We start from the raw sequence: 13,476 nt of genomic DNA on the forward strand, positions 1-13,476 counted from the left end.
GTGGAATCAGGCGTTACTGTCGGTGTCACATTGATGCATTACGAGGCCCACGGGGTCGCGTCTCTGTAAACATACATTATCAAAACCCATGCAATATGGGAGGGTGTCCGCCCCGGCCAATAGTTACAGTGCAGATTGAGGAGAAGCGGGGGTCACATGATGCCAGGGAGCAACTCTTTTCGCCGCCATGTTGCAAATGAAGAGGGTCAAGCAATCAAGACCGGCCCGGGCTGCGTGTCAGCGCCATTATGTTCCGCTGTCTGAAATGATCAATGGGCTAAAATAAAATGATCAGAGAGTAAAATTGGCTGGTTAATGAAAATAGACTGTTTAAATGTGTGTGCTGATTCACACCCAAACACCAGGACTGCACGAATACCTCTGCAGCTTAAATGATGAATAATCAAGACGGCTTTGTCCTTCAGTTAGCATCAGTGGAATAACAAACTTCATTCATGAGTCAAACATTATGACCTGATACAACTGACTTCAAACTCGAATGGTGCAGAATTATATGAAGTTTCTTATTGATTTATTTACTTTTTCAAAGACCAAAGTAAACTAACTATAGACACATTCGAGGGCTGAAAAGTGAAGAAGAGAGTGCAGCCATGGAGGAGTAGCAAGAGACCAATGACACATTCTATACTTAATAAAGTCAGTAAGCAGATGTAGAAGTCAGAGTTGAAGATACTGTGGTTGTCTTCAAATCAGATTAGAGGACGAACAAGAAGTTAAAGTGAGGGTTAATACAAAATGATTTCTTTTATTTTTCATTTTACTCATTTTTTACTCACCCTCATGTCAACTATGGGATAATTTTTTGGTAATCTAGTCTATTTGGAGTGACAGGCAGAAATGCATGTCCCTTGTGATCGGCGCCCACTTTTCTTCATCACGCTTGTCCAAAAGGACACACGTAAAAACATCCAAATACCTCCATACTGCTTGTCGGCAATATATCTCTTGTAATTGTTCCGAAAAAAAAAAAAAGTCTATATTTTAAAGTTTTCTTTAGCAGAAGCTAAAAGGTTAACATGCTACACAGACAGGAAACACTGGTAAATATCATGCAAGGTCCACGTGTACAAGGTAGACACTTGGAGCTCAAACTTCTCATATAGAGGCTTCATTAGAAAAGGGACTTTACGGATGAGCTTTTTGGTGAGCTCTGTTTGTGACCGTCATATGGATTTACATTTGTGCCTATACCTCCATTAAGACAAGGATTACTCTCAGATAATCCAAACACTTAAAGTTTAATCAAAGTGTCTCTTAAAAATATGTTGAACCTCTATTGTTTCATCAGTATGTGTCTCCAAGGTACTCATTGTATAAACACAGCGGGGCGTGATTACAGCTGGCAGGAGGAGGAGTGAAGACCTGTATTACATTATAACGGGCTCTGGTCGTTTGCTGAGATTTCAGATAGAACTTTATAAAGTAATAACTTTAAAACATGGTCATGATGAGAGACTTACTGCATCTTGGAGAGGAAGACTTTAACATTTGAAACATGTGAGCCAGTCAGGAACGTTGGGTTTTCACATTAGTTGCACTTTGGTCGACATGAGGGTGAGTGGAAAGTGAGTAAAATTTCAATCGTGAGTGAACTTTCACTTTAAGGCAGGAGTATGCTCTGGCCTGATGGATAAGGCCAAAAGAAGATAAAAGTATGTAAGGAAAGATAAGGAAAAAGACAAAGAGAAAAGAAGACTACTTAAAAGGGGGGGAAAAAAAAAAAAAAAAAAAAAAAAAAAAATCACTTAAAGAGGAGACGAGGAAGAACAGGATGAAGATCTCTAAAAAACAAAAGGAACACAGCTCCAAATGTTTGAATAAAGTTGGGAATAATAAATCACAATATAGAACACAAAATAAGTCAAGTTTGGGTCTGTGCATGGATCGTAAATAACATGTTAAACAGGTAAAAAGAATTTCAAGTCCAAAAGTCAAAGTTGGATCTTTAGTTGTATCCAATGGACAAATCACAAAAGTTGTAAAGATGCATTTTTTCCAAGTTTATTAGATATTTACACAGAAGACAAGACACGTTTAAGACTCCGCTGATGGTCTAAATGCAAATCTGTTGCGTAAACTCTTACCGTATAAAAAAGGCACTTCAGGAAGGAGCTCACTACCCACAAACCTCTGCTTCGAAACAAATAAATACTGTTTTTCTTGCTACCATGGCTGTGTAAACATGTTGTCGTACCATTGTGTTGCCTAAACAACAGCGTTCTCCGAGGCATAAATATTGTTCAATAAATACAATGATTTGTCTTTTCTGTTCCATCAACACCCCCAGAAATGACGCATAATCCAGAGAAGACAGCGACCACGATGCTCACGAGGAAAACTCTTAGCTACTGCTATAAAAGCAATTCTATGAGCTGAAATTCTGACTCTCAACTCACGGTGACGACTTTAAATAGTTCCGACACATGGCTACTCCACCTCCATGGCGGACAGATCGTGCTCTCCATCGGTCTTCTCCAAGGACGGTTCTTCAGGCTCCTGAGTGTGTTGGTGTTCTGATGCTGAGCAGTGTTCTGCTGCTGCCGCAGGTTCCTGAGTGTCTGCAACGGCCGAGATATCGGCAGGATTTCCATTTCCTGTTGAAGATTTTATGTCATTTGGTTTTCTTTATAAATCTACCATATTATTCTAATAATAAAACATGTTTTCAATGAGTCACAAATGTAAAAAAGTATTTTTATACTCAGTAACCACCATTAGACGTGCACTCCAACATCTTTATCATCTCTTATTGTAAAACCCTTTCATCTTCTAACCTTTTTCTCCTTGAACATAGCATTATAGACAAGGTCACGGAAAGCTAAAAATATATTTATAATTTATTTTTTACTTCATTTTTTATCTAGTTTTCCACACCCATGTGTACTTCAAACATAATTAATCGTATGGGTTCTTGTTTTGTTTTTGTTTTTAAATATGATTGAATTATTTTCATTTTAGGAACTAATTGTGATTAATTAACTGTTAAATATGTCTGTGTTTGTACTGCCATTGGGTTTGTTTTTTGGCAATTTTTCTGGGGAAATCGTTTTTTAGGGAAAGAGTTTTTTTGTCAATTTCTTTTTTTGCTGCTTTCAAAACCTTTTTTTGTTGGAATGGCACTGGAAATTAAAAACTATGGAACTGACAAGCCAGTGCAACTCTTGACGGCGGTGAATCTGCTCTTGGTTAGAGCAGTTTTTCTGCCTACAACAAACTCCCATATTCATGTCACATCAGCTACAGGACAAGCTAGCATTTCTGTAGGAGCAGAGAATGGCTGAGTTGACAACTTGTATTTTGCCCCAGTTGTTTCTTTACCATGACTCGGTCTTAATAACTGAAGACACTGATCACACCATCACCATCATCCTCGCCTCACTCATGAACAACATCTCAAGATAATATATTAAAACCCTAGACCAGACAATCCACCCTTTTCTTACAAGAGTAAACTCCCCGACAATATTGTTACCTATGACTGAACGATCTGCCTCCCCTTCAGAAGACATGGACGACCCCTCGAGCGACATTTTGGGCTCCCCGTTGACCTCCGGCAGCCTGGGCGGTTGAGGTCTGATCTTCCTGGCAGGGTTCATGAAGTAACAATACGCACAGCGAAAGGCTGAAACCACAACACAGAGTCGCGTCAACTTTCATTCATTGTCAGACGGAGATTAATAGACATCAATATGAAGCCTCGACAAAACCCTCTGATGTACGACTGCGGTTTACATATTCAGTCTTGAATTTGCTTACAGAGGTCGCTGATGGCGGCGCGTTTAAGAGCAGCATGATATACTGAGCTGCCAAGTGTTAGAGGGTAAATGAATAAACACACAGACTCTGATTAAGACTGAGAGTTTTGCGTCTCTTACCAATGTATTCAAATTCCTCTTTTAACGCCATGCCATTGTGGGACAGACACTGCTGACAAATCATAGCGAATCTGAGAAGAGGAAGAGACAAACAGAGCACGAGTGAAATCATCTGTATTAGCATCGCAAGCGCTTTGCAGTCGAGGACTGAAACCTGACACCAGCAATCGCAAAACTATAAATTGTGTTTGTTTAGCTGCATTAGTAGAAGGCAAAATATAAAACAAGGTGATTGATTTAGAACTCTGGATCATAGCACATCAATCTGTGTGGAAGTGACAGCAAATAAACACGTGGATAGGACAGAGAGATGAGCTATAAGGAAAGAGGAAGTCAACTAGTGAAGTTAAAAGAAAGGGGATAGATGAAGAAGAAGGTGTTGAGTGGGCAGAAAGAGGAGTTTTAAGAGAAAGAAGGACAAAAGTCTACCACTGTCTTTTAAAAGGGGGAGATTGTGTTGATCATACAACTTTGGTGGCAATAAATATTTAAAGACCATGTAGATGGAGCTACAAGGAAGAAAAGGAGGAGAAAAAGGAAGACACCGGGAAGAAGAAAGAACAGGAGAGGAGACGCAAAAGGAAAAGAAAGATGTAATTTTCTCCAAGCAGGTTAATGAATATTATCAACAGTATTATTTTTTATCATTATAGCTTATTTTTTGTGTCTCTTAAGTTGATAAATCACTGTCCCACTAAGGAACACATTTTGCTCCATCCCTAGAGAATGGAATGAAAATTCTCGTAGGCAGGAGAAGATGAAGAAGAACAAGTAAGGGGGGAAGCAAAGGGACGAGGACAAAGAGAGCATGTAAGGACGAAGGAATATGAGAAAGGGAAATGGAAGAGAAGGACAAGGAAGAAAAGAAATGGGAACATAAGGAGGTAGATACTGAAGGATGAGGAGATGGAAGAAGAAAAAGATGAGGGGAAGATAAGAGGTTGAGCTGGAAGAAGAGAAGAAGCACTTGTTCCTAAACGACTACAAACCTGTTTGAAGGACCATCTCCAACCAGATACTCCAAGACCTTGTCCATGGCGCCTCTCTCTCTGGGCAGGACGGGTCTGGCCAGAGGAGGACCCGGAGGATGCATCCCTGCTCAGAAGAGAACAAACAGAAGTCATCATAACCTCTCAGTAGTCGTTCTTAAGGACTCCACACTGGTTGACTCGCGAAGCACGTCCAGAGTCCCTGCCGGGTGGGCGAGAGGTAATTAATATAATCTAACATCAAGAGCGATCATAGGAAGATGACTGGTCATTTCTGGGAGACTTGGCAGAGGCTCCGCATCCTGCTGGTTATTAATTTAGCAACATATGGAAACTCTGCGGTGACTCTTTGTATCAAATCGCTTTTCACTTTCCATCCCAGACAGAAGCAGGTGATATCCAGTCATGTAAACCATTTGTGAGAAGCTGCCAACGCCATCGGCACTTTCACCGAGCATTACCAGACATTTAGTGAGACTCCAGCACCATCGCCCAGAGAACAAATGCAGGTCTGGCTAGTTAATCATAGTTAATGTAATCCTGCTCCATGCATCGCTCACAGTTGGCATTCCACATGGCAATTACAGTGCTCAGCTTCCTCTAGGAGCTTTATTTCTTTTACTGTTCACGCTCGTATATAGAGCATTTACAGAAATGAAACCGCTTTTTTGCCTCCCACAGATGTCCTTCTCCATAAACAAAACTCCGGCGTGAAAGTTTTTAGCTGGGACTTAAAAATGATTACAGTTGTGATCATTAAATTCAGAGTTGCACAAGAGTCTGAAGAAGTTTTAATCTTCCAGGAAGTAAAGCCACATTGCTATAATTACACATTATATATAGACCCCCCCTTGCTCACACACACACACCGCAGAGTCTTGGCCGACTGGGGACAAGAAGCCAGGAAGAGTAAATCACACCTTAATCGAGCACATTATGATGTGGTCCCCCTGTGTGCAGGTAACTCACCGACTCCAGGAACAGGTGTTCCAGGGGGCACAGGCCTCCTCATCAAGCTCTGCTGAGCAGCTAGAGCAGACAGGTTCCTCTCTGGGGGTCCACCTGGAGCAGAGTGGGAAGATCGTCCAGGATAGTTCGGGCTGCTGCCGGCGCCTGCAGGATTCACCACCACTGGGGGGGTCTTTGGGATGACATTACGCTGACGAAGCTCTAACACAAGAAATGTGGCAGTGAGTGAGGAGCACACCAGAGAGAAGAACCTCGGCTGGTACCTTGTCCAATCCTGGGGGTTGACTGAGGTCCGAGAGGAGTTGATTCCAGCTCCTAAGAGAAAACAATCTTGAAATCTTCCCAAGCTTAAAACTAACCCAAAAGAAACACAACTTACAATTTTCTTTTTCGAGTCGGGGTCAAATCTTTCCAGAATCATCTTGGCATTTTTATACGTCTCAGTCTCCATTACTTCCTCAAGCTGAAAAGAAAACCCAACATTTTTAGTCAGATACAAAAAACTGCTCCTTAACACACCTTAGGTTTTCGTTAGACTCACATGCACAAGTGTGAAACACCACGCACAACACGTCGTAAAATCCCTTTATAAAAAGGTATATATAAATAAGCATGGTATCTTCTAATCATTCCATTTCAATAAACATTCCACATTTAAAAACGCACTCTTCGTCTCACTCCCTCTCAGGAAACTCATCACAGTGGCCACAAGCTTTTTGTTTATTAAGAAGATCAGCAGCTCAGATTATATTGAGGAACACGAAGATGTTCACGGGTCAACTGAGGACTCAAATCTTGCCATATACATCTTGTATCATGAATTTCCTGTTCTGTAATGACTACTTCCTGAACTCTCTCCCCCATTTTAAAAGCCTTGATATGGTTAATATAAGTTTGCCTACAGGATAGAAAAATTGATTGGTGTGTAATCTGTGAATGAAAAACTCATCTTGAGATATCTCACCCATGATAAACAAGCATTAGCAACACCTAGCGAAACATTACAAGTGACTGAGAACATGAGTTTAACTGCACATCTTCATATAAAAATAAGCAGCAAACACTTGGAAATGTTTACATTTAATATGAAGAATAATTACATTCACTACTTCGATAATGAAGAGTGTGAAAATCCATCAGCCCTAATTATTGGAACTTATTAGACTTGACAGAGGGTGACAAGCAATTTCTCAGATTTATTTCTTTCCCGCTTTAAATGCTATTAATTAAAGAGACATTAGCGAGGCTCTTCGCTGGGTTAACTCATTGTACCAATCAAACGCCATCTGCACACATCCCAAATTCGCACGTTTGCCGCTACGAACTGCTGAGGAATAATAAAAGCAATTCCACGCGGAGGAGTTGAAGCTTTGGCTATTATAAATTCAAATTAAAATGCAGTTCAGAGATTAGTGTGTTCATAGAGGAGCTGATTCGGAGAGTAAACCTGAACGCTGCTGAAAATTAACACCCACTTAAAGAGATCTATTGGAATTTTAGCTGCGCCTAATGATTGCCCAGCTTTGATGGACAATATTTACACTCAAACTACAAAGATTTATTTTGTTGTGTAAACTAAATTCTTGACACAAGCGAAATCAAGAAATGAATGGTCATTTATTTTAGACGAAATGTTAAGTGACATTACTGATAAACACCATCTTATGAAAATGAACTCGTATAGAAAATTTAAAACTTACAATTTTCCTTTTTTGTGCTTTCAGATCCTCCAATTTGTCATCTGACATGAAAAGAGAGAAAATTAAGAGCTAGTTGAAGGAATCATCAGTAAATACCAATACTCTTACTATTCTTTTCTGTTCTTCGAGAGAAGATCACGATCAGGACTTTCCGTAGTAACCACACTCTGTTAAGAAAATCAAAACGTGTACAATAATAGTCTAAGTCTAAGTTAAGTCTTAAATCTATACTTACAGAAAGGGAAACACCAGCAAGGGAAGACAAAGGATGAGCCGGCCCATTAACTGTTCAGGCAGGTACCAGAAATACACCACGATAACCGTGAACAGGTAGAGAACAGCCGAGTACATGAGGAGTCTGCCCAGCCATATTTTCAGCTGCCGTTGATTCTTTTCACTGTATTCCTCAAGAGTCTGGAGGTCCTGAGGAGAAACATGGAACACATTTTCCAAAACCGACTTATTCTTGAGTAATTGTTTCATAAATGTTAATCAAGATGGATGAATACTGAAAGTGGACTCCCTTTGATCAGTAATAGCTAAATATGTGAAGTGCTTAAAATTAAATTGTGTCAATTCTAATGTAGGTATTTTGTCATCCAGCACATTTGTCATTTAAAATAGAGTTGAGAGGAGTGGGAAAACTACTTGATTCACTTTTTAACTTGACCTCTTATTCACAAAGCTATCTTTAGCCTGTTGAGCCCGTTTTGGTTTTGTCAGAAGGGCAAGAAGGTGTCATTCGGCTTCACGGTATGTTCTTCAAAGCTTGAGAGAAGCGCAGTTACACACCAACAGGAGCGTAATAAATAAAAATAAAATAGTGAGCAAAATGGCTCCATATTTCACTGCCACCTGACCTCTTCACTACACGTTGAGTGGCAACGTCTCAAAGGACAGCGGCTGGAAATAGCACAACACTAGCTTAACTGTAGACGAGAGCTAAAGCCCGATCAGTCGACACACTGGAGATCAACTGGAACTCATCTCAACAACTGGTCAAAACAATCACTCAACAAATCGGGGATATTTGAACTTTAATTATTAAATCTGGTCAACAACCGTCAAATAATGTTAAAACCAACATGTGACGAATGATGTCACTTTAGTTGTTGTTGTTGTTGTTGTTAAGTCGTTTGTTTATGCAGCTTGACTATTCTGGTTTAAAAATAGAAAAGGCTCAGGTTATCAAGCAGAAGGGCGAGGCTAGTTCTACATTTAGATCCAATATATTTTTTATATAAAACTTTGTATAGAGTTCTAATCAAATCTAATGCTTTGTATCAAATAGACTCTGCTAAGCAAGTAAAATATTACCATTATATTTACTTTGATAGTAGAGTAAATAGTCAGTTTGACACTTTTATATTTGTCTAAATCTGAGGCAACAAAAAAAACAACAGAACATTTAGATGTGAAAGTATAAGTGGTACCTTTTCTATTCCTTCCAGCAGATCAACAGTAGATGGCTTTGCCTGTGAATAAAAAACTTCATGATCAGTAAATTCAGAATTAAAACATTCATCTTAACATGTTGCACTTGAGACATGTTCCCTTCAGATGCATCCATACATGCTGACGTGTAGTATATTAATAACACATGTTATGTGGCTGGTTAAAAATGTATACCTTCCACCGTGAAACCACAGCCCCCATGATGAGACTCCCCCAGGAACTGTGACACCTGTCGAAAAGTACAAACAAATCAGTTGAGTCAGTTGAAATAAAGCCACAACGTTTAGCTCCATGAGCTACAAGCTAACAACATAAGTCTGGCGCTCCAACAGGTTACGTTGCTAACTCGGTCGAGTTCAGAAAAGTTCTTCACGCTACAAAAGCTGGAATCACTCGCACCAATCGATCTAAGATAAGTCAACTTGGATCAAATATTTGCCTAAACACCCCGAAATAGCGCCTTAAACAACTTTATTAAAGCGTTAGCTGTGTTGCTAACTTTGAGCTAGCTTGTAAAGCTAACGTGTGCCCTGAAGTTGCTGCTCTATTTTTGAACATATCATAATAAACATCGATTACTTTGACATTAACAAACATATTTACTAAGATAGCAGAACCCTGCGGATAGAAATACCTTCGAGACTCGGTGACCGGTTTCAACAGGCTGCAGCTCGGGGTCTGCAGTTGAAGCGCGGAGGGGGGAGTGTCCACTGACAGGTCTGGACTAGAACCACGAAGCTGCTTATGAAGGAGTTTCTCAACTCTCTGAAGGTTCCACTGTTCCTATGCCATTCTAGATCACACAAGTCGATGAGTGAAAAAAGGCAACTTGTTTAAGACTCAGCACCTGTTAACTCACCAAAAAGACGTCATTAGTATCGACTAGTTTATGATCCATTTTTGCATCACCGTTTGTACCAGAATCTGAAATAAAAGACAATATGTTTCAATATGTCCAATATCACCACATTTATCCAACGTTCACGTGGTCCCAATAATAGTTTTCCAACTAGAAATTAAAAATATACATTCTCTGCTCAATATGTAAGTTATCAATAGCAAATATATTAACATAATAACCTTGTGCATATGTGATATTTATCTATTTAAAACACAAAATAAAAAGGCCACACCATAAAAAGGTGTAATGCTATATTGGGGATGTAGGATATTTGCAACTTATATGTCGTTTTATTTTTGTATTGTTTCTATTACCTAACCTTTAAGAATCACACCTCATTTAAAAATAAATAAATCTGATTTCAAAACAGTGGTCCCCCATTTATGGCCCCTGAAAGATATAAACAATTTAGAGCATTTCTGAAATCTATCAATGTATTTCTTATTTATTTCATAAACAGTGTTATCATACATTTCCTGACTTTTTCCTGTGAAGAACCCTGAGAGGGTTATTGATGATTATTGATTTCATAAAAAGTGTTTGATATTATTAGTTATTTCAAGACCATTTTCCTGGAAAGGATTATTTGGTTATTTTGTGGCTTTCAGGAAAACAATAAATTTTACTGCGTCGTCACACTTTTTCTGTTGCACACTAACACAGGTACACCCACCCTCCACCATAGAAGGCAAAAGTTATGTGGCCCTCAAGGAAAAAGTTTGAGGACCCCTGGTTTAAAACAACTAAAGGATAAAAACACCATGTGTGTGCAATTGTGTACAAATGTCTTTAATAAATGATTTAAATAGAGGGTAAGTTCACCCCAAATTTACTTATTTTATACTTACCCTCATGTCGACCAAGGGTTGGGATCATTTCATTCATTAATTTAGTTGAAGTGACAGGAGCTCAGTTTTCATCGTCTTCATCTTAAGTTCGAAAAGACAAACTTAAAAACATGCTCAACTGTAACGTCCATCTTGTGTTAAATCCCTGACCAGGGGATTTGTTCCATTAAAACTTTTGAAAAGCTTATATTTTCAGGTTGTTTTTAGCAGACGCTGCTAGGCTAGCTGCATAAATCTGGTGCACCGAATGTGTTTCAATGAGGAAAGCAACAAACAAATTTAAAATATATAAATATATTTAAAATATTTAAGTTCATTTTCGTAAACTATTCCTCTTGTTGAGGCTTCAATATAAGATGGACGTTACAGTCGTGCACTATGAAGATATTTGGATGTTTTTTAAGTGTCTTTTTTAAAGAAGATGAAGACGACAAAAACTGAGCTCAGTCGCTACATTAAAATGAACCGATATGTTTGCGTGTAACTCTAAACAAGAACAGATTACTCTGAAAATATTCCAAACGCTTAGTCGACATGAAGGTGAGAAGAAAATGAGTGAAGTTGAATTTTCTCTTTAAGGAGATGTTGCATCCTTACACTTGAAAAATGCACTTTTTGAATCACCTCGAGGCTCAGCTAGTTGACCACGAAATAAAAACTCTCACTCCTTCATAGCCTGTTTCATATTTTCATACGATCCCTGACTGATGGTGCTTGTGAGTCACCAATCGTACTTGTTATGGTCGTTAATGGCCCCAGGGACAGACTTTGGATGGACATATTTTTCACTATTAGACCAAAAAAACATCGGTGCCTCGATCCTAATCCAAAATATCTTTTGCTCAATTATTTTGATTTTCTTCATGAATTTAATCAGTCGTCAGGTGTTTTAAAACGGTGGAGCTTCTGAGCAGTTCTATCAGTATTAGTTCATTAACCTGCTAAAGCATTCATATTCCTGAGAGCCTCCGCGTCGACTACACCTGTCACAGCTCCTGAATAATGCAATAATACTAATAATTCCTCGCTCCCGTGAGCCATCTGAGACGTGAAATAAGAACTCTCTCGGGGGCGCAGACTCGTAAAGGTCTGAGTGGCATTTTTAACGACGCACCTGATTTATGCTGGAAAATATTTTTCTCCCACTAAAATAAAAAAAACCTGGTAATGAAGGAAAAGTGTTGACTTTTAATGCAACATGAGTGAAGTGATAAAAACAGCAGTCACTTTCATATTCACACCTGCAGTGGGAGCCGGGTCTGACGCAACCACCGAAGGGATTGAGATTCAGAACCAAGCTGACCCATTTAGGGGGAATTCTGACAGCTTTAAATTAGAGGGAGCGCCGCACGTCCAGAACAGGAATTCTCAATGAGACAAAGAAAGTTCCAGTGGAGAAGTTTTCAAAGTAATCTGTTGACAAAAATGGAAATGATGGGACAGTAGTATGAATTCTTCATTATACAGATTAACTTGTTTATTAAGTAGTTTTACCTTCATTTTTCAGTATTTCTAGTTTAATATACTTTAAATGGACTTTCTTCGAATCAACATTGTGACTGTTAGTCTCACACAACAGTAAAAGACACTGTATTAACAAAAACTTTTTTTTTTCTCTTTTCGCTTATCTCTTCCTCATTGTTTTTTTTTCCCGTTAACTGGTCAACATTTTGTGTTCCAGCGAGCAAGAACAGCGCGTTTTTGGTACACAATGTTCTCTTGGTCCCCCGGGGACGTTTGGCCCTGATAATTGATGACGTTATATTACGATTACGGATTCACCGAAGTGAAAATAACTGAAGAATTAGGTAACAGAGGCGGAAACCCAAAAGACTTAAGACTGAAATGGCTTATTATGTTTTTAACCCTTGTGTTATTTCCGGGTCAAGGTGTCCCTGTGGCCCGAAAACAAACGTGTTTGAGGTATCCCTTGTGTTATCTCTGGGTCAAGGTGAAAACTTCCACCGCTGGTTCACCTTGACAGAGACGACACAACGGATACCATGAACACGTTTGTTATCGGCCACCGGGTCACCTTGACCCTGATATAACGCAAGTGTTAAGACCCTTGTATTCATGGCTGTTATCTCATCAAAATAAAGACTTTGCACATAATTAATATTCATGGTTCAAAGACAAAATGTATTTAAAAATTGAAATGAACAATTAAGTGTCATAATAACAATGTGTGCTGGGTTTTTATATTGAATAAATAATAATATTTTTTATTATTACTCCACTCCTATATTCAGAAGATGAATTTACTGGTAAAATGAAAGGAATATATTTGCATATCTCTCTCTTCAGTTAGATACACTATGTGGACAAAAATACTGTTAAGGGAGCTGTTGTGAAGTGAATGGTCGCGGAGAGTTTGCGATCTATGTTGTATATAGTCACGACTCCTGCAAAATGTGTTCTACGGTGTAGTCAGGTCAACATTATATGATTAAGTATGCAATCCGTGGGTCTTTCTCAGGTTATTTCCACATCGCAAACATGTTGACTGTATCCTGGCCAACGTGGGCTGTCAGGCTTTTGTTTATGTTATCTTTTCCTGGTCAAAGCCAATAATTCAAAAATGCAATTTGGCCATTGTCGGCCGAAGATTTTCAGTAGCTCGACTTTCCCTGATTGCGTCATAATAGCTGTAATGTATGGACCACATGTGATATTTCTAAAAATTTAACCCAAACCACTACCGTTGGCATTCTACAT

At 39.0% G+C, this 13,476-nt stretch overlaps 1 protein-coding gene across 1 annotated transcript; it reads right to left on the reverse strand.

Annotated features, from left to right (window-relative positions):
* Positions 1-2,006: 2,006 nt before the first annotated feature.
* Positions 2,007-9,718, reverse strand: lnpa (limb and neural patterns a). The gene is made up of 13 exons (XM_087804458.1): positions 9,644-9,718; positions 9,184-9,238; positions 8,988-9,029; positions 7,790-7,977; positions 7,663-7,721; positions 7,555-7,595; positions 6,234-6,317; positions 6,118-6,169; positions 5,855-6,055; positions 4,886-4,991; positions 3,897-3,967; positions 3,494-3,643; positions 2,007-2,615 (listed from the first exon to the last, which is right to left on the reverse strand). The coding sequence occupies exons 2-13, from the start codon at positions 9,208-9,210 to the stop codon at positions 2,449-2,451; spliced, it is 1,188 nt and encodes a 395-aa protein (XP_087660584.1). The 5' UTR covers positions 9,211-9,238; positions 9,644-9,718; the 3' UTR covers positions 2,007-2,448.
* Positions 9,719-13,476: the final 3,758 nt, after the last annotated feature.

This window comes from Callionymus lyra, chromosome 12, assembly GCF_982586985.1.
Source record: "Callionymus lyra chromosome 12, fCalLyr1.hap1.1, whole genome shotgun sequence".
NCBI lineage: Eukaryota > Metazoa > Chordata > Actinopteri > Syngnathiformes > Callionymidae > Callionymus > Callionymus lyra.

Bases quoted from the DNA above. Each gene is read 5' to 3' on its own strand.
- lnpa (XM_087804458.1), bottom strand. From the start codon at position 9,210: ATGGGGGCTGTGGTTTCACGGTGGAAG. The intron at 7,722-7,789 runs GTAAGTATAGAT...TTTTCTTAACAG, and splicing joins TTGCTGGTGTTTCCCTTTCT to AGTGTGGTTACTACGGAAAG. The intron at 3,968-4,885 runs GTTTGTAGTCGT...TCCTCTTCTCAG, and splicing joins GGAGATGGTCCTTCAAACAG to ATTCGCTATGATTTGTCAGC.